Raw genomic sequence first — 20,541 nt, 5'->3', positions numbered from 1 at the left:
GCCACGTCCTCTGCTCACTGCTGGGGGCCTCCCACCACACTTGGAGCAAAGCCTCTATTTCTCCCTGCTTCTCACTTTTTTCCTGCACGTCCCTCTCCTCACGCAGAGGCGTCTCAGGGCAAGGGGCTCCCGTGCCAGAGCACCCCTCCATCTGCCGCTTCCCTTCAGGCAGTGGTGTGTTCGGCCGGTGCACGCACAACACTGTAGATAAACAGCAAAGCTGATGCCGTTTCAGCAGGTTTAGCCTGGTGTGTAACGCGCTGACGTGGAGGAGGCCTGTCTTTCGGCAACCCCTCCGTTTGTGCCAGCACGGGTGGGCAGACGCAGCTCTGGTGCAAGCGCTCTTCTCCACCTCCATCCATCACACCTGAAGGGAAACGCTTGGCCCTTCCAAGCAGCCTAACCCCGCGGCACGGCAGCGGGGAGCGGACGGGGGTGTACGGGGCCTTCCCGGCTCGGCGGGGCCGGCAGGGCCCCCCGCGTCCTGGGGAGGCTGTGCGTGGCGGGGGGCTGGCAGTAACCCAGCCTGGGGTGGGCTTCCAGCGATAGCTCACACCTCTCCCCGGGGATATTTTTCCCTTCCGGAATGGGGAAAAAAAAATAATGAAAAAATTTTTAAAAGGAGGGGGAAAAAACCCGAAACACCCCCCGCCCGTCTCCGTGGTAACGGGGGCGCCGCAGCGCCTCGCGTTGCCACGGCAATGGTCCAGGCCTTCCGGCGGCGGCCGGAAGCGGGGCGGCGCGCGGCAGCATGGCGGCGGGGTGCGGGCGCCCGCCGGCCGCCGCTGCCCTCACGCTGCTGCTGTCGCTCGGGGCCTCCGCGCCCGGGCTGCTGCAGGGAGCGCCCGCCGCCCGCTCCGCCGCCTCGCTGCGGCCCGCCGCCCTGCGTGCGGGGGAAGGTGAGCGGGGGCCGCCGGGGTGAGCAGCCGCTGCCTCCTTGGCGCCCCCGCCTCCCCGGCCCCTTGCCCTCCCGTCGGTCCCCCATGCCAGGCCTTCCCCAAATCCTCCACCGAGCCTTTGCTTCCCTCCTCTCCGGGCCTTCCCCGTTCCCTGCCCTGAACCCCTTGGTGCCCCCTCCTCAGCCCCCGTTTCTGGGCACTTCCTCGAGTCTCTCGCCGAGCCTGCTGCTCCCGCCGTGGCTGCCTCTCTGGGCCTTCGCCATGCCCCGCTCTGTGCCCCTGCTCCCCCCTCTCCAGGCGCTTCCCCTGGCCTGCACCGAGCCTGCTGGGCATCCATCTCAGCCCCCCTATATCAGGCTGCTCCCATCTCTGGCCCTTGATGCTGTGCAGAGTGGGGGTATGCTGCTAGGAGCTTGGGGGCTTTGCTTTCCTCGGTCCCTGTTGATAATCACAGAACGATTTTTATCACACTGTTAATTACCACGTTTCTGCTCACCAGCATGGAGTGATTTCTTCTAGCAGTCCAGTGCTCTGAGCTGACGGGTGAACTTGGCCATCTCCTCGCGCGTCTCCGGGGGGCAGCCAGGTCGCACCGGGTTACACTCGCAGCTGCTGTGTTTCTTGCCATCGGTCTGAGGTTGATGGGAGGGAGGTGGAGAACCCTTTGCCTCAGTCCTTGCTGAGTGCCCAGGAGAACAGCTAACCAGAGGGCCTGGGAGCACTTCTGAGGTCTGATAACCTCCGGGCACTTTTTGTGAGAAAACAGCCTTCTAGCAGTTTAAGAAGTGTTTATCTTTTGAGCAAAATCATAGTTACTATAACAGTAATTTTTACGTCTCTTGCCTTCTCTTTTAATGCGACTGAAATTTACTACAGATACTGTTGCTTTTTTCCAGGCAGCTTCCCAGGAAGCAGCAAGAGTCACTCCATATGTCTGCGATACCCAAGATAGCACTTGTTTTAACTCTATTTGGTTATTTACGCCTGGTTTTAAAGGCCTCAGGTTCCTTCTCTTCTACACCAGGATAGAAATGAAGGCTATGAATTAATCCTGTACACTCACTCTCCCTCTGCTCAAGCATGTCATTGCAGTGGTTTAAAATAAATTCATTGCTGCCTCTGCCTTCCTAACGTGCTGGTGTGCTCAGTTCACAGGTTAGTTACCTACATCTTTGTCTACGAAGACCTGATATCCTTGACCTGCGGTGCCATTATCATCTGGTATTTTGCCGGCAGCTTTGAGAAGAACGTTGGCACTGTGAAGCACTGCTTCCTCACCGTCATGTTTGCCATCCTCTCCGCCCTCCTGTACCTCTTACTCGAGACTGTCGTCTCGAGGGTGTCAGAGGTGGAAGATGCCAAAGGATTCATGCCAGTAGCTTTTGCTACGTTGGGTGTGTCCACCACCCGCTCGCGGATGAAGAGGACGCTGGTTTTTGGGGTTAGAGTTCCAGTGGTGCTGGTGCCATGGTTTATGCTCTGCGTAGCATGGTTTATCCCCCGCTCTTCTCTCTTGAGTAACCTGTGTGGGCTCCTAGCTGGGGAAGCCTGTATCCTTTCCAAGTGCGAAGCCCTGAACTAGAGTGGGATTGCTGGTTCGTGAGGGGGAGGTCATGCTGTGGTTCTCATTGCCGAGATGCACTGGCTTAATGGTGTTTCCTGGGCTCTTGCTCTGCATCAAACTCTCACTGTCTTTGCCGGTCCTCATTACGCTCAGTTCTGCATTTGTTTTTCACCTTGCACTTCCACTTCCCCTGTGGCTTTCATGCACGCAGAGAACATGGAGCTGAGAAGGGCAGTGGTCTGTGAAGATGGCGCTGGGTAGAACTGGGAGAAATCTCCAGGGAAAGTGGTTTGTGGCCAGAGGGGGACAGTGTGTGGCTGTGTTAGAAGTGAGTGTGTTTGTCTGCAGTCCTCCTTAACATGCTGCTGACTTCAGATGGTCTTGGCTACTGTTTCTGCTTGGATTTTCCAGAGTCGGTGGGCTCTAAGCTGGACCGGATGTTCCCTTTCAGTCTGCTGAAGAGGATACCAGGGCTGAAATATATCCCGGGGTCCTTAGCAGAGAGAAGAGCCTTCGAAAGCAGCAAGTAAGTACAGTAAGTGTGAAAGACCTCATGATATAGGGGAATTTGGAGGCATAAGTGGAGGCATTAAATCACCTTTAAAAGCTGTATTGTGCTTGTCGTGTTCATACTCTGGGTGTTTAGGGGAACGTACCGACCCATTGACGTTACACTGGTGACATTACTGTGACTAATACGTTATCACCCATTAACTCAACCAAGTCTTTCAGTGAAAGTTAACTTGAGGTGAAAGACCTCTCATTTGCTGCAAGGGCAGTGTGAACACATGCGAAGGTATTGCAGCTTGGCTGATGTGAAGGCTAAGTCATGCAGTTCTGCCCTGACATTAGGACTTCTGGTGTTTGTTCCTGGCTGTATTGCTCCCTGGGCATGATCTTTATTTTTCTTTGCCCCACCTTGCCTCCCAGGAATGCTGTAGTGAGTCATGTCCAAATCTGTGTAGGAGCAGAGCATTATAAATTAAAGATGTCACTTACGAAGTTCAATGTAGACCTTTCAATGCATGTTTTCAGTGTCAAGGCAAGATTGCTTTACCAAAAACAAACCTTGGGGCCTGTGGCTGACATTCAGGAATGGTTTTAAGTTTCTGTATATTACAAGCCATAAGAACTCACTTGTATTCTAAAAAGCTTGGAAATCTGGGTCAAATTTTTCCCTGTTCTAAGATGTCATTTCAGTTTCACAGAGGCAGGATGGTTTTCTATTAAGGGTTAAATTCTATGTATCGTTTAAGTCATCAGCTCACTGTAAAGTGTTCTTTGAAGTGGAAGCACTCCCAGTGTGTGCATCTGCCCTCACCCAAGGGGAAACCATAAAAGAAACCCTTGCTGGCAGCAGGAGTGTACCCCAGATCCATTAGGGCACTCAAACGTGTGAGTGCTTGCAGGGGAGCCCAGGCAGATCCAGCAGCATTTGTGTTTTTACTCTCCTTCTGTGCAAGTGCTGCTTTTGGGAGGAGGGACTGTCTTGCTGCATGCTGAGCCTGCACCAGTCTTCTGGCCACACGCTTCTGCTAATAACTGTTGTGCACAGCATCTCAGCTCTGTGTCTAAACCTGCTTTCTTTAGGTGAGATGGCATAAATAGACTGTTCTGGCTCAAAGGTATTTACATAAACATTTGACTATCAAGCAGGGCGTGGGAAGGTGTTTCTAGGATGTTTCCATTTCTGCAGCTAAATTTGCATGTCTCTGTGTCTTAGACACAAGTTCTATATGTGCTTCTGGGGCTTAATTTTTATTATTTTGATTCTTATTCCCAAGTAAGAGCTCTTGATGGTTTGCGTTTTGCTTTTTTTTTTTTTTTTTTTAATTTTCATAAGACTTCAGGCATCAACTTGCCACCAGACAGGAGACATTTCTAGGAGGTCCAGGCTTTGACATCATCTTTGTGTCCACAAATAAAACAAAAAACAAACAAAAACCAAAACCAAACCCACACCCCACATAAGGGAAAAAAAAAATCCAAGCCTGAAAACCCCAGCATAAGCCAGTCTCTTATGCTTGCTGGGTATCTGGCGGTCAGGGTCTTCACGAATATTGTCTTGATTCTCAGCACTCATCTTAGTGTTGTGCGTGGGCTGAGCAGTACTCCTGAAGTCCCAGAGGCTTTGGCTTCTAGGCAGATCACTTCTCTCTTGATACGTTTTGGCGGGATGAGTCATGCCTTCTGTTGGCAAAGGCTGTTTCTAGACTTTGCTTCTAAATGATTAATTTTATTTGTAACTCTCTCCTCCTTCCCTTTTCACTCTATCTCCTGGGCTCTTACTCGCACCAAAGGCCTTTATGGCTTCTTGATAAATAACACTTGGCAGCTGTGTCTTCTCCTGATTAATAACTTAGCAGATGTGTCGTTCAGTGGAAGGCAGGGAGGATGTGTACGGAAATCTTAAAGCACATTGCAGTTTGGCTTGTGTATTCCCTGCGCAAGAGAGACTCAGGGCCAAGAACCGCGTTTGTTCAGTGGGCGTGGAATTGGTGTGGGTTGGGAGTGGGAACATCTGTCCTGGGAGACCAGTAAACCTATTTTTACTCAAGGGCTGCTTATAATAAGAGCTTCTCTTGTTGTAGAATCTCTTTGATGGATTGCAGTGACCTTTCTGAGCATTGGTCAGGAGGAAAACTACCCCCAGGGCACTTCCAGCGCTAATTAGGCAATGCCAGTTTTGAACACAGTGTAACCTTCTGTTTTCTTCCTGCACAGGATTAACCCTGCACCAGGTGCCTACCCCACCCAAAGCTACTATTGCTCTTCGCCTCTGGCTCATCCTGCTTTCCAGATGCAGCACCCCAATGCTCAGAGCCATGGGCTTCAACACAGCTATGCTCTGGGACACGAGGGATCTCAGCAGGGCCATGCTGCAGGACACGGCCTCCCTTCTTCCCCATACCAAGCCAGAGGTGCCTTCGGAGAGTGTTACGTGCAGGCCCACGCTGGAGCCTTGCCTGGACAGTGCTGCCAGCTGGGCAAGTTCTCTCCCCCACAGCACGTGTGCCCGACTGATACACAGACACCTGCAGGCGTGGGCCCCCTGGCTGGAGTTCAGCAAGCATCAGGCTATCCAGCAGCCACAGCAGCTCCTGTTTCAGCTGAATTTTTGAGAGTCCAGGTGTACTGATGCTCCAGAAAGCAGCAGGACTCTCATACTGTGGCAGGACCGTTGTGTGATGCTCACGCAGCAGTGCGTTGCTGGCATCTTTGCTGTATCTGGGGTGGCTAGTGGAATGGGTTGGTAGCTCCACTGTAGGCCATCCCCCTGCTCCCTGGCACAGGCTACTTTAATTATATTTCTTTTATTTTTTTTTTTTTTACTTTTTTATATTGCTGGGGGGATGGGGACTGTATCACTTCTGTGCACTTCTCATCATTTTGGAGTCTTTTTTCATTGCTGTATTTAGCAGCTGCCTTTTTCCACACTGCCACTAGAGTTACAGTGCATCAGCTCCCCAACTCAAGCTAGGAACCTAATTGTCAAAACACTGGACTGATCTGGGGTTTAACCAGGCTGCAGCAATAAGGACATGTCCCGTCTACACTGAGGCTCTTAGCTTCCTATCTTGTTTACAGATGTGATGTAACTAGGACCCAAAAGAGGTTGAAATCGTTAAAGCCTTAGTTTATAATATTTGAGTGGAGGAGGACAGATGTCTGTTTGACAGTGACTTCTCCGCTAAGAGCCTGCCTTGAAGGGGGCTTGTTAAACCAGGGCTGGGGCAAGAGGACAGAATACAGAAGACCCTTTTCTGCCCCCCAAAACACAGCTCTAAAATGCTGAAGGTCCTTCGTAGCTGCAGTCTGTGCATGCGTCAACATATTGCCTACGTTATCTGATAGCACTGCACTAGCTCAGCCTCTGTTGCCGCGCTTGTTGATAAGGCAACCTGAGATGAGTGGAAGACCCTTCAATAAGGGATTTTGGCCATTTGTGGAGCAAATGTATATAAATCCAAGGAACTGGGAGGGACCTTAACAGTGGGTTAGAAGAATTAACTGGAATGTAGCAATTCCATTGGTGGTGTTCACACTGCTCAGCTTTAGATGTCTCGCCCACCAATATTACCACAATCTCTCTCTGTTTGCTTCAGAGCTGGTGGAAAGGTGTGTGGGAGAGGGGAGTTTTCAGCAAGGGATTCAGAGCAGGATGCAGTGTTTGGTGCCTGTGGCAGTAACAAAGGAGTTTGGTCAAGTTGGTAGGACTTGAGCTTTATTTCCAGCTGTGTAGCTGCTTTACTGTGCTGTGCCCAGGATGAATCTGCTGTCTGTGTGTCTGTAAATCAGCTGGGATCTCAACTATTGCCCTTGACTCTTTGCTTAGAGTTTTGTTGTGCTCTAAAAAAAAAAAGTGCTACATGAAGCACGGAGTGCCATTACTGCTCTTGGAGATGTTCTTGCAGTGCCTCACCTTTTCCCTGGAAACCGCGATAGCCTCGGGGCTCTTCCATGCTACCAGTGAGCCAGCGTCATAGGCAGCATTGGCAGCTGCATGCTCCAAAGCACGTACGTGCCTCTTTCTTTTTTCCCTTCTTCAGTGTCTGAAGAAGCCCCATGTTGCCGTACAGCCGCTGACTTCTCCGGCAGCCCTTCTGGGATGACTGCCACAGTTACGTGTGGCCTCGCAGGGGCTTGCTTTGGGGGAAGACCAAAGTGAATGCTGAGGACTTAGACCTCAGATGCGCATTAGTAAGAAGCTCTGCTCACAAAGGTAGGCACCCCTGAGCAGGGGCTTTCTGCAGGAGGATGCAGCAATTTGGGAACCAGCCTGGAGTTGGTGGCCAGCTTCGTCTCATCCCTGATTGTTTCACCCCTCCATGGGATCACAAATGGACTTGACTTCATGGTCCTGTTTTTCCTGCTGACAGCAATTGCATTGTTAAATGTTTAGTGTGGAGCAAGAACAGGATAAGGTGCTTGTTTGGAACTTAGAAGCATGTTTTTAATACCAGGAAAGAAATGCTAGAGGTAGCATTGAAATATTGATACTCCGCTCTCATTAGTGCCTTGATTTTCTTCCTTGTGAGATCCTCACCTGTAAATCTAGGAATTTTATCACTGTTTTTCCCAGAAGTGTGCAGCAGGGTGATGAGGACTGGTAGCAATTGCAGATGTTGTATACCTCCAAATTGTAAGCTTGAAACACAATCTGAAAGACAAACTACTACGTCTCCAGGTTTGCTTTCAAGTGAGGAGCTGGAGCGTTCCCCTCCAGGTGGGGGGCCAGGTGCGATGGGGACTGTGGGGCAGGCTGCGGGTGTCTGATGGGTGCTAGCTGCATGTCAGGCTGGTGACAAAGGACGTGCACTGGGCATGAGTGGTACTGCACATCGGAAAACGCTTGTGGGGCTGGAAACCAGTTATTTTTCCTTTCCGACTCTTATCAGTTGATCTGGTGAAAGATTCACTCTCCCCGCAGAGCCATCAAAGGGATGGTGTGTTTCCAGTGCGCAGTTTCACGGCTTTACAGTGGTAAAGGAAGCCCTGGCCTGTCACCGTAGTGTGTCTGCTGGCAGGGAGAACAGCCCCAAGCCTGGCTGGTGTGGGGAACAGACAGCAAACCTTCTTCCAGGAGGTAAGGTGGGCCCCTTGGCCCCGGCAGTGGGGGGACATGCCCGTGTGTGAGGGAGCAGGTACCAGCCACTAACCTTTCCATGCTGGGGGCAACTGCCACAGCCTTCCAGGTGAGCCCTGGGGATGGGACATGGCAGGATGGGCACAAAACCACAGTTTGGGGTTTTTTCCTTCTGCTCCCAGCTCTTCTGTGAGCTTCCTGATGACCTTGGCAGATCACTTGGTCTCTCTGATCTCTACAGCTTCCACCATGTCCCCAGGGCTGTTCCGAGCCCAGCTGCATGACTGCCACGGCACCTACCTGTCACTTGCAGTGTGGTGTACCTGTGTTCAGTGGCCTTCAGATGGACGTTTGCAAAGATTTTTTTTTTCTAGTGAAGTGTGTTCCCTGCCTTTCCTGAGGGCAGCTGTTTCACAGTGAAATGCTGTTGTATAAATCAGCCAAGGACCTTCTGCTTCTCCAGCAGTGGAGTCTGAGCACGTCCCGGGTCCCCAGCACTGGTGGCAAACTCGGAACTCCACGCCCAGGGAAGGGAAATTGCTGGGAGAGAGGGAAGGGGTCGGGATGAGACATTTGCAAACGTGTCTGAAAGCTGAAAGGAGGAATTACATTTGTAAGAGAGGGAGGTAAAACTTTACAGCTCATTGGGATTTGGCATTTGTCTAACTAAGCTCATGGCAGCGTTACTGATCGCACGTTGCAGTACCAGGTCATTTCCTTGGAGGGGAGACAGAGAATGAAAGTTCCTACATCAGGGGGAAGGAAAGAAAGAGGGGGAAAAAAAAAAATCTATAAACCCCCAGTTCAGCCTGGGATGGCTGCCCCTGGGGAACATGCTGCCCCTGACAGTTTGTTATTTTGTGCATCTGGTGCGTTCCCAGTAAAACTGCCACTTCTTTCAGTGTCAGGATGGCATCTGCCCTGGAGGCGGGGTGCACAGTGCGTCCGGGAAGCCCCTTGGGTTGCCCTGTGTCCTCAGGGGGTCACTGCAGAGTGACGAGAGTCCGGGGACAAGTGCTGGGAGCTGAGCGGGCCGTTCCCCTGTGCTGGGGGCAGTGGTCCTGCCGCGGGAAGGATGCTCTGGGAGAGCCCAGCTCCATCCCCTCTGCGCTTCTGCACCCACCATGGTGCAAGAGAACAGGAGTCGGGGGTACACGAGGAAAGCACAACCGACTTGGACCTACATCACCGCCCTGGCTGGGAGCAAGCAGGGTCCTGCAGCACGGGGAGGCCTGGCAGGAGACACCGATGTCAAAAGAAAAACGGGTCTGTATTTCTTTGCTTTCCTGTTGCTCATTTGTTCGTGGCAAAGCACACGCGTGCAGACAGTTATCCTGCACTGGGGGCCAGGCTAGCTGTGCCAGGGCACTGCCAAACACGGCCACCGTGGCTGTCCCACTGGGTCCTGGCTTGTTTGCTGGCACCATGGAGGCTCCACGGCCAAAAGTTCAGCCCCAGCCTGTGCTGGGGATGGAGGAGAGCCAGAAAGGTGTGAGCTCGCGCATGCCCTGCACCAGGCGGGAGAAATATGTGTGGAGGCAAAGCACAAACCGAACAGGTCCCTGTGGGCTGGCGGGGCTGGGCTTCGTCATCCACCCAAGGGGTTTGGGCCGGGTGCGATGAGAGTCCAGCTCCTTCCCCGCCGGGAACAGAACGGGATGGGCTGTGCCATAGTGCCCGTCCCTGCTCCGGGCACCTGACAGACCGGGGATGACCCCAAACCCTGGGCCAGCTTTGTCCTGCCGTCCCCTCGGGGCCGGTGCAGGCGCATCCTGGCCCCTGCGATCTTTAATCCGCGGCCGTTCACCCTGCGGGGGACGGTCACGGACCGGAGTCACCCCGGGAGCTTCCGCAGGGTCGATCCCAGAGCTGCTGTGGGCAGCAGTGGTGCCCGGGTGGCCCCGCACCCCCGGGTCCTCTGCTCGGATGCTGTCATGAAAGGGGGTGTCCCTGCAGCCCCGGGCACCACTGCCCCACAGCCGGTGCTTTTTGGGTTGGTGCCCCCTCCTCACACCCCTCCTGGCCCCTTGGGTGCCTGCCGGCTTAGCCAGCGTGGACTTTGCACCTTCCCCGAGGGTTTTATTGACTCTGAAGCGAGCACCAACACAGCGATAGTGGCAGGACCGTGACCTCGGACGTGCCAGTGCCTGGCCGGCCATGGGAGGGGAACCAGCCCCAGGGTGACCCCAGGCATGATGCCGGGGGCCGGGGCCTGGCCGCGGGGCTGCTCGGTGGGGTTAGCAGAGTCATGACCCAGCTTCACAAAAAACGGAGAGAGGAGAGCACCAGTCCCTCCGTGCCCGCGGGAGCTGGGGTCTGGGGGTCTGGATTGCGAAACCTCTCTGGCCGGGACCGCTGGGGATGTTTCCAGAGCTGCTTGTGCAACTCCCTGGTGGCAGCAGCGCGAGCGTTACGAGAAGGGCCTCCCCAAAACATCCGAATCATCTGGTTTGCAGTTAAATCAGGCGCGTTCGCTTGCTCTGGCTGCAAGCTGGCCAGGCGGAGCAGCCCCTCATTTCCCAGGGAGGGGTGGCGGTGACCTGCTGCTGGTGCCAGCCTCTGCCCTGGGGTCCCCGGCCTCCTGCGGGGCCCTGCTCCGGGCCACTGGCCTCGGGGGGGGGCTGGGAGTTCCATACCACCTCCATGCACACCCAGGCACTGTGCACAGCCACGGCTGGGGGTCCTGGTCCAAAGCTGCTTCGCACCCTGACCTCAACCCTGACCCCACCTTGACCCTCGCCAACCCCAATGTTGGCCCCAACCCTGACCCCCACTTTGACCCCTGACCCCTTGCTTACACCCCACTGTGACCTCTGACCCCTAGACCTCTGCACCCTGACCCCCCACCCTTAACCACACTGCACCCTAATCTAACCCCCTCCCCTGCACCCCCAGCCCACCCTGATCACTGGCCCCTGTCACCCCTGACCGCACCCTGAGCTCTCTCCTGACCCCCACCTTGACCTTTGACCCCAGCACGCCGCCCTGCCCCCAATCCCGACGCCCCCCCCCAGTGCTCCCTGTCCCTTTAAGACCCCCCTGCGCCGGGCGCGGTGGGGCCGTACCAACCGCGCCGCAGCAGGGGGGAGGGGGGGAATCTCCTCCAGCCGGCGCGCTCGCAGCCCATTGGCGGGCGGCGGGGGCGGAGCGTGTCCCCCCTCGCGCCTGTGCCCGAGTGGTGCGATCCGCCCTACGTGCCGGCCGCGCCGGGGCTGTGAGGCGCCGCCGCCAGCGTCGGACGGGCCGGGCTGGTGGGTGCCGGGACCGCCGGTCCCCCGTGCTGGGGCCGGGGATCGCGGGCGTCCGTGGTGGGGCGGGCGGCTCCCGGGGGAGCCGGGGCCCTGGGTCGGTCCCTTGTGGCTGAGGGGAACCGGGGTCCCCTGTGGCTGAGGGGAGGCCGGGCCTGGGTGTCCCCTGTGGCTGAGGGGGGCCGGGCTCGGGCACCTGGGTCCTCGGTGATGGAGGGGGGGCCGGCATCCCCTGATGGGGGGCTGGGATGAGTGGGCCCCCTGTTATATGAGGGGGGACTGGTGCGACTGGGCCACCTGTTACTGGGAGGACTGGCGTCCCCTGTATTGGGGGGGGGTGAGCGGTCCCCCTGTTATTCGGGGGGAGGTTGATGTGACTGGATCCCCCGTTATTTAGGTCACGCCAGCCCCCCCCAATAACAGGGAGCTCTGGTCATCCCAGTCCCCCTGTTATGTGGGGGGTGCCCCATCATGCCTGGCTCCCCGGGGGCTGTGGGCAGGGGGCTTGCCAGCACCCAGGTACCGGGGTCCCCGCCGTGGGGCTGGGGAGGGGGTGAGGCAGGGCGGGAGCCAGCGCTTGGAGCCCTGCCTGCCCCGCAGGCTGCTCCCTGCCGGGCCTCTGGGCAGGTCCTGGGCTGGCAGCCTGGGAGAGGGGTGCTCCAGGCTGATGTCCGCCCTGCCTCGCTTCCACGGTGCGCTGAAGGGTTGCTTGTGCTTACCCCATCCCAGGCTGTTGCTGGTTAAAAGCCTTCAATGAACTTCTTTTTCTGGCCCTTCTCTGTAGAAAGTTATTTCTGGCATCTGACACCTTTGCTGCATGCTGGGCTGATTTGCTGTCGTTCCGCCTATTTCTCTTTATAAACTTTTGTTTTGTGTTGGAAGACTGTTTATCCCTGTCTCTTCCTGATGGAATTGCTTTGGAGAGTGAAGTTATCCCCTTAGGGAATGTGCTTGTCAAAGGAGATAATGGAAGATCCCCTGTTTGGGAATATTGAAGCTGGAGGGGGTGAAGACACCTGGATCGAGGTGTTGGGAGTTAGTCATCAACATGGAATTGATTCTTAGGAAGTAATCTTATTTGCAGGAGTAAGCACAGCTGGTGCAGCTTGGAGCGTGCTTTGGTCTGCCAGTGTTTAGACTATGGGTTAGCTTGGGTTAGCTTTCAGAGCGTGAAAAGAAATAGTAATGCTTGGTGGAATGCATATAGAGAAGAGGGATCACTGAGGTTTTTTGCCTCATCTGAATGAAGCTGAAAACCTGAAATGGGTTTGTAGTTTTACAGCTCTTTTTAAAAAGCAGAAACATATATCCAGTTGAGAAGCTGGAAGAGTACAAGGAAGGATCAGGTCTCTGTTTCTAAATTCTGAAAGTCAAACAGTGTTGGTGGGGACATCCCTCTTTCCATAGGGCTTTATGCTTTGTGTGGACCGTAGTGAGGAGCTGCAGGATTTAATTTTATTTTTTTGCTGCTGTTAGCCAGCAGAGCTGTGCTTAGTGGAGTGCACCGATGCACGCATCCTTTTGCTAGATAGAAGGGAACGTGCTTGCTTTCAGTAGTTCTGTAGTTGTCTGAGAAATCCTGATGAGCTGTTGTGCACATGCAAAGCAAACTTGCAGGTTAATCTGCTGCAGATGAAGAAATTGGTGTTTTGTCAGGGAAGGGCTGGTGAGCCAGGCCCCTCCTGCAGAACCTGAAGTTGCCCCACTGCAGCTCTTGATTTTCCTTTGGATGTATCTTGTGATGGTTGATTGCTCTGCAACAGGGTATGCATGGCACAGAGTGTCTGGATTCAGAGTCCTCTGTGTTGCACGTGGACATGATGGTGCATGAGAACTGTATTTGCAAAACACTTTCACATAAAGTGGGGAGGAAGCAGGGAGGATACCAGTGCTACAGGAAAAAAACTGACACAACTGAGTGCTTTCTTTTAATCTAGTGTAAAAGCCTTGGAGAGTAAGGTGAAGAGTGGGTGGGAAGGAGGAGGTTGTGTCACACAGCTGGCTTAACCTTCTGTTAATTAGTCCTGCTCTAATTGTGACAGTAAAACTTCTTGTTTTGCCCTCACTTTGCAGTTGCCTCCTGTTCAGTCAATAATCTCTGGGGTGATGCCTTCTGGGTAGCCAGGGTTAAGCAAGTAAGTGCCTTCTGCAACTTTAATTTTGTTTCTTCCAAAGCAGCTCGACAGGGCCATACGACCAAAACTCCTTGAGGGAGGCTTTCCCCGCTGCTCACCACCCTTCGTGCTGGAGCTCACAGGGCCCGTCAGTGCTTGCTTGCAGAGCCGTTAGTGCAAGGTAACCTCTTTCTTTTGAGCGTTGCAGGTTGCGGAGCATCTGTGGGTGCAGTCGGGTTTGGGGAGGTCAGCTGGCAGCGAGACCTGACAGGCCGGGAGCGATGGTTTCTCTACCCAGTTTACCCACAGCAAAAGCAGCACGTGGAACTGTGTCCGGACTGAAATCTCATTTGATCTTTATTCTCTCCTTTGGTTGCTGTGACACAGCCTAAATAACGTGTTTGCTCAGTCCCGAAGGACTAGGGAAAAGGCTTCCCTGCTCAGGTCTGCACTCCTGCCATCTCCTCCCCATCCGTTTCCTCTGGTATAAAAGAAAGCCACCCGGCAGTTACCTCGCTGACACTGAACTTTGTTCTGTTTGCTGACGTGGACTCTACTACCTCTAAAAACACAATTTGTAGAAGTTGCATAAGTTGCTTTCCCAATATGATCATTTGATCCGAGTGGTGAGATTACTTTATACACGCTATTGTTGAGAGCGAGTCATGAGCCCTGCAGTGACAGGTGCACCTCTGCCAAGATTGGGGTTTTTTTTATAGAGTTTGAAATTTCATATATCGGAACAAATAATTACAAGCTGCTCATAATATCTTGCTGCTTCTCCCCAAGTAAACATTCAAGTCAATTGTGTGCTGCTGATCGCTCACGGAATCCAGAAAGAGCAGAAGAGGAGCGCTTGTATCTCCAGTGGCTTCTCTAGGGCCACAAGTCCAAAGACTGGCTGAGTTTGACCTACGGTGGCAGATTATTGTAGTACTCTTGCTTAGTTATCAGCCACTTCTGGGCCTCCAGTTATTCCTTTGCAAGGAATAAAGTAGAATTATTGACTAATTTTCCTTTCCGTCCTTGCTGTATGGAGTAGGAGATGGGGAGGTTTGGAGTTAAAGATGGAGTTGGATTTTTCTCCCTGGAAAATCTGGCTCTGGCAGTGCATGTGCAAGTCTGCTACAAAGGTTTAGTAACCAGCTTAGGGAGCTGGTAGGTCTGTCTTTGAGGCACTGGCAAGTATGCTGGATCTTGCTGCATGGTTGCTTGTGAAATGCATCTATTGACGTGCTTTCACGGGTCATTGCCAGCATCTCTCGGTTCTAGCTAACTCCAAGCTTTGGAGGAGCAAGCTGATAAAATGCCTGCAAGGATTGTGCAAGCCCTGGTTGTGTAACAGCTGTATGCATAACTGCTGGAGGTAAGAGGAGCAGCTCGTGTTAGGAAGGGAAAGAAAAATCCTGTGTCAAGTATCTTCTGTTTATGTTGACCCTACTGGGGTGGGAGTGTGGAGTTGGAGAGCTGCAGTTTTTTGCAACTCAGGATGAGCCTTTCAGCCCGCGACCCCACTTACTCCCTGTCTGACTTGTCTGTTGTCCTGTGGCCTTGTGTCCCTTTTCGGCACAGGGATATACGCTTTGGGAACGGGATTGATGTTGTGGGGTCTGCTGGTGCACGCGGTTGTGCAGGGGACTGGGCTGGGTAGTTGTCTGTATTTCGCGAGTGTTCAAAAAAAGTAAGATACAGCTCAGATTCCCTTACCCATAGCAGGCAGGGATGTTCATAGTGTGACTGCACACACTTCTAATAGTGATGCCTGGGTCTGGGACCAGGAGGACAGCTCTCTTGCTGAGTTAACGTGTGACGTAAGGATTGTGCAGTTAGACCTCCTTCCCTTACAGCAACGTAGGAGACAGGCATATAATATCTGAAAAACTCTCACATCCTCAGAGGAAAGCTACCTTATAAATACAAAATGTCCTGATTCCATACAAACAGTGCTTGGTTTTCTTTAAAAAAAAAAAATAAAATAAAATCCCTAAAACATACTGGGCAATCGGAGGTCTTTACAGTTCTTAAACCTTTGCAGGATCTGTTTAACCATGTGCCTCTGATGCTCCTCCAGCTGTTAGTTTCAAAGGAAACCTCCCAAATGAGAACAGCGTTAGAGGGTTTTGCTGTCCAAACTCTTCCTGGTGGAGGAGGTCAAAGTCTGTGGCTACCAGCCCTGTCTGTAGTGCTCCCCTCCCTGTAGTGGCTGCAGGCAAAATCACAGCTTGTCACACGAACCCTCAACAAATGCAGGCAGGGGGGAAGCAAACGGCCAGTTTGGAGGAGGATGGTTTTCACTGAACTTCCACCTGTGGCAGCATTGGGTACAACACTTGGAGAAGAGGCTGCTGAAAAAATACCATATTCCCCTCTTGATCTTAAACAAACATCTTCAGCAGGACCTGAACCATGCAAAATACAGGCCTGAATGGGTTGCTCCTGAGATTTTTGCAGCATAGCCCTCTGAGCAATTGGTTTGACTGAGTAGTCCCCACAGTAGTTGATAAAAGGGTGGTCTAAAGCTCCTGCGGACTTGTCCCAACTCCTGAATACTGGTGGTGTTGAGACCCCTGTTCCACTTTCAAACAACACCTGAAGCACAATGCACTGGGAAGGGAGGCTGGGGAACAGTATTAGTTAGCAGGGGGGTTCAGTTTACCTGCTGTTCTCAGGTTTTGTTTATCCTGTAATCCTCAACACTTGTTTTTCTGTGCTGGCTCATGTTAGTCTGCGTGAAGGAAGGTGGTGGGCTTCCTCCTAAGCTGGTGAGAGGCCTCAAATCTTTGTTTAAAGTTGAGAGATGGGCTTTCACCCGGTGAAAGAAAGTGTGCAAACTCAGTAATTCTGGGTTGCTTTCTTTTAAGGCAACTTGGCAAGTCTGAATTCATTTTTGTGTTGGATAATGCCTTAAGTCCTTTGGGTCAGTGTAGTGGGCTTACTGCATAGCCCCACCTTGCTATATCTGTAGGGTAGAGTTGCTTTCTGCCTCAGTAAAACCGCTCCTCTTGTTGTTCTCTTCCTTGCTTTTACAGCTGCTCTGCTGTCCTTGAATAAGACCTATTGGCCAGAAAAAAATCCAAGCGTGACAGTGAAAGTTCAAATATGCAGTAGTTCAAGCTCCAGACTGACTGATGCATGCTTAGCATCTGTCCCGTGCCTAAAATAGAAGTTCTGCCGACGTCTGAGTTGGTGTGTCAAGGTCTAGCTGGAGGAGACCTTGCACAGCGAGAGTAATTTGTTCTGTTTCACCAAAAAACCCCAGTTGGGTGTGTGTTTCTTACCCCTGCTCGAGGTGTTCCTGTAGCCAAGTCCTCTGTTTAGATTGGGGTTTCTGAGTCGCTGGAAGTGCTGAGAGGCCCATGGAGAGTCACTTTCCTTAGCATTGTTTGAGAGAGAGACTGCTGCTTTCCACCCTTCTTTACTGAGCTGGTAGTGGTTAATGGGAAGTGGTGGGATGTGCTGGGATTTTTTTTAAATACGTGGGAAGAAAGTGATACAGAAGTGCTAGGCATAGTGAAAGCCAAACCTCTTTGTGGCAGGCACTGGTGAAAGTCAGCCCTGGATCGCTGCTCGTTATTGCTGTGATGAGGAAAGCACACCTTTGGCTTGCCATGTGCAGTGGCCGCCCTGTTTCACAGCAAGCACCAACACGGGTGCTCGAGCTGGGGCTCACGGAGCAAGGAAGCCGTGAGGTTTCCCACCATGCTTTCTTTCCCCAGTGCAGCCTCCAGGAGCCCAGGAACTTGCCTGGAGGGTGAGCCCACCCAAAGCAGGGAGCCTGTGCAGACCAGACCAAGCAGGGCCATTCATCTGGCCAGACCAAAGGCATCGTACTGAGAGGAAATGTGATCTCTGTGTGAAAGAGCTACAGAGAAAAGGCTAATCCAAGGGCTGTTGAAGGCAATGTTAAATAACCTGGACCTGAGCACCAACTTCAATGGTCTGCTTTTGTTTTGGAAAGGACCACTTTTCTTGCCAGGTCTCCTTTTACTAAAAAGGAAGGGAAAAAGAGCTAATTTGAGACTTGCTGAGACTGGCACAGGCTGATGTAAACAGATTTTTTTATTCTAATTGGTTGCATTCATACCCAAGGAGGAATGAGAGAAAATCTATTTTTGCCCCAAGGGTCTCCTGGCCTAATACCACACACTAGCACGCAGCGAAGTCTTTGCTGCAGTGGGATTCAGAAGAGACCAGGCACAGGATTATGGGCAGAAATGCCATCTCCACCCCAGCCCTGCTCTCCTGCTGCTGCTGCCTCTCCCTCTCCCTCTTCCTCATGGGCTGTGGGGATCCTCTTCCTGACAAACATCAGTAACCCTCCTGTCTTGTATCTTTAGTGGGTGAAAGAATAAAACCCTTTGCCGGTCACAAGACTGCATTCCTGCTTGTAAGCAAGTCTCTTCCTTTTCCTCCACTGTCACTGCTGTGCAGAGCGGTGGGGGCTTGCCACGGCTTGCTTTTGGTGCTGCCGTCTGTGCGAGCTCTCGACAAGCTTTGCAGATGCTGTGGGGATAGAGACCTATGAGAGGGTCACCGGGTGGTATTCTTTTTTCCTCCCAGGTGTTTTAGTTGGTTTTAAAGTTAGTTTCTATTTATTTTGCCGTTGTTTCCAAAGCTCGGGCTGCAGGTTAGTGCTGTACAGAGAAGGAGTCTCTATTTGCTTTGGCTGCTCCTTTCCATGCTGTGTCTTCCCTCTGTCCTGAAGCTGTCTTTTGAGGCCGTGCCATGATGCCAGTGGAAATAACTGATCTCTGGTTTAAAACTGTGGGGTTTTTTTAAGGCTTCTTCTTGAGGCTGATCATGTCCCTGATCTATGTTGTGCCATGGTCCCATGCAAGGATGGTCAGCACAAGAGGAAGGGTGATCCCTGGGGCAGGCCAGGCATGTGGTGGGGAGGAGTCTGGTCATGCACACCCACCTGCACTTAGGGAATTCAGGTCCTTCTCGATCAGAAAGGTGGCTCTTGCAGATCTCATGGTAATGCTGACATCCCCAGCCCCACAGAGCTTCCAGCACTAGAAATCATGACAGCTGTGCTTCCGCTTTGTTCACGAATGCAATGCATATGCTGAGTCAGTGACACGAGGGTCATCATCATGTGGCTGCAGAGAGCAAGAAGAGTGCTCTGCCAAGTCAGCTCTGCCAGCAGTGCCCCTTTGTCCCCTTCCCTGGCGTGGCTGTGTGGGGCTTTTACTGGGAGTCTGAACTGGAGAAAGCCAGTCTGAAAGAACTGGTGGCTTTTTGTGTGTGTGTTGCTGGTAGAGGTGGTGGTGACTTGCATGGATTCCCGTTTACAAGAAACTGGAAAGCAGTCCTTTGGTAAGTGTCCTTGCTGGATGTGAATGGCCTGGCTAGCACGGAGGGACTGGGCGCTCCAGGGCTTGCATTGGCGGTGTGATGGTATTGTTGTGAGATGTGTGGGAAGCTCGTTCCTGCAGGCATGATTTGACTTAACCAGCTACCTGGTGTCCCTGCTAGCAATTAGCTGAGACAGCTTGGACCTTGCTGCGGGCTGGGGAAGGCTTGGCTGCCTGTGCCCTACTGAGCTCCCTTTGAATGGTGCCTGGCACTGGTGTGAGTGTTGGGCAGAGGGTGACTAATGGCATTGCATGCGTTTATATCGCTCAGTTCCTCCTTTGACTCGGTCATCATAGATTTTAGCGTGTACATATTGCAAAACAGAGCTTCTGCCTATAGCTCCTGTGCTTATCTGCAGGTGTCCAAAGGACACCGATGCCACTTGGTTCCCATTGGGAGAACTCTGGCTGTTTCAATAAGCTTAGGGGCATGGGAGGTGGGGGTGCAACCTCTGTGCTGCCCCGTGCCAGGGCAGGCAGAGTTCACAGGGCACAGCAGGACTTGTGCCTGTTGCCACATGGTTGTGTGCAGGTATCATGGGGAGCTCTCCCTGCTGTGTTGAGCTGAACTCAGGGGCTTCTTGGTGCTACAGGCTGTGATCAGCTGACTGGCTGGAGCCTGGGCATCAGTTATCGGGGGTAGGAATAGTTAGCAGCCCGGAGCTGTGCTTGGTCAGCAGTCTTCCTTCTCCTTTCCCTCTCACGTGAGCAGGGCTGATGCTGTAGGTCACGGCATGCTTATGATAGCACAGGGCAGAGGAGAGTCAAGCTTAGAGCTTGGTCACTCATTTTTGGAGCAAGAGGCGCAGGCCTCGGTCTTCGTCTGGGACTGGGAAGCCAAATTGTCCTGAGATACTTGAAACTCATTACAAACCTTATATAAATAAAAGGCTGCTTCCACTCAGAGAGCCGACTTCCTGCCCAAATTGCCAACTTGGCTTCAGAGACAAGGCTTTTTGGTCACTAGAAGATACTACAATGTGACTCGCAGAAACATCCTTGTATTGGCAGAAAGGGAGACCTCCCATCCGTGTTTCATGACCGTGATGCTGCCCCTGCCAGTTGGAGGGGAAGGCTTCAGTGTGCTTTTGGGGGCATCTGCTGCACCACCTCCTAATGCTGCCATTGGCTCTGTGCAAGAGAGGGGGAAGAATAGATCTCTTTGGGTTGCTGACCATTTGGCTTTTAGGGCACTCCCCATCCTGTCTTGTTTGTTGTAATACTACTCTTATTTATATTTTAATATTTTTAACCCTGTGACGTGATAGCACCTTTAGTTCACGTGGAAGTTGTGGGGGATTTGAGGATGCCTGACGCTGACAGCACTTGCAGTCCTTTGCTTCAGAGATGTGCATGAGTATTAGGATTTTTTTTTTTTTAATATGAGAAGGAAATGCATCTGTTTGGCAGGATGGAGATGTGCAGAGAGGTTCCCTGGTGATTTGAATGATTGCAAGCTGCTGTGTAGCAAGCAAATTCCCAGGTTTAGAAGCTGCATTCAGAATCTGAAAAGCTGTGCTAAAATATGGCATCGCTTGATTGCAGTCTTTCAAAATGTTGTGACTTTTCTGTGTGATGTAGATGCCTTGCATCTCAGCTGAGACTGATTGCTTTATACCAGATACTGTGTGCATAAACAAGGATCCAGGAACTGGGGCCATGACTGGGGGGGGGGGGGGGGGGGCGCGAAATAAAAGGAAAAAGGGGAAATGGAAGTAATGGAAGTCTGTCTTATCTTGATTGAAGGTATAATAAACATTGGAGATAAAATA

General features: G+C 52.5%; 2 protein-coding genes across 5 annotated transcripts in view; both read left to right on the top strand.

Moving 5' to 3' along the window:
* Positions 1 to 638: 638 nt before the first annotated feature.
* RHBDD2 (rhomboid domain containing 2) lies at positions 639 to 7,712 on the top strand. Of its 2 annotated transcripts, none has more exons than XM_072882274.1 (4): positions 639 to 918; positions 2,048 to 2,449; positions 2,839 to 2,989; positions 5,188 to 7,712. In XM_072882274.1, the coding sequence occupies exons 1-4, from the start codon at positions 702 to 704 to the stop codon at positions 5,600 to 5,602; spliced, it is 1,185 nt and encodes a 394-aa protein (XP_072738375.1). In that variant the 5' UTR covers positions 639 to 701; the 3' UTR covers positions 5,603 to 7,712. The 2 variants fall into 2 exon arrangements, with proteins under 2 accessions (XP_072738375.1, XP_072738376.1); XM_072882275.1 differs by having other exon boundaries at positions 653 to 899; positions 5,188 to 7,658.
* Positions 7,713 to 11,205: 3,493 nt separating this feature from the next.
* Positions 11,206 to 20,541, top strand: part of POR (cytochrome p450 oxidoreductase) — a 31,310-nt gene continuing 21,974 nt past the window's right edge. Inside the window, exons 1-2 of one of the 3 annotated variants that reach the window (XM_072881912.1) lie at positions 11,213 to 11,301; positions 13,474 to 13,593. The gene's annotated coding sequence lies outside the window, so the exon portion shown is untranslated. Of the gene's footprint in view, positions 11,302 to 13,473; positions 13,594 to 20,541 lie in introns of all 3 variants that reach the window. The other 2 variants (XM_072881911.1, XM_072881913.1) reach the window with 2 other exon arrangements.

Source organism: Ciconia boyciana, chromosome 17 (genome assembly GCF_034638445.1).
Source record: "Ciconia boyciana chromosome 17, ASM3463844v1, whole genome shotgun sequence".
Lineage (NCBI taxonomy): Eukaryota > Metazoa > Chordata > Aves > Ciconiiformes > Ciconiidae > Ciconia > Ciconia boyciana.
Note: the sequence above shows the minus strand (reverse complement) of the source record. Positions and strands in the feature narration are given on the sequence as shown.

What these genes read in the sequence shown, in the direction of transcription:
- RHBDD2 (XM_072882274.1), top strand. Translation starts at nt 702, where the DNA reads ATGGTCCAGGCCTTCCGGCGGCGGCCGGAAGCGGGGCGGCGCGCGGCA. An exon ending in GCTCCTAGCTGGGGAAGCCT is followed by an intron (nt 2,450 to 2,838) that starts GTATCCTTTCCA and finishes TGCTGACTTCAG; the next exon opens with ATGGTCTTGGCTACTGTTTC. An exon ending in AGAGCCTTCGAAAGCAGCAA is followed by an intron (nt 2,990 to 5,187) that starts GTAAGTACAGTA and finishes CTTCCTGCACAG; the next exon opens with GATTAACCCTGCACCAGGTG.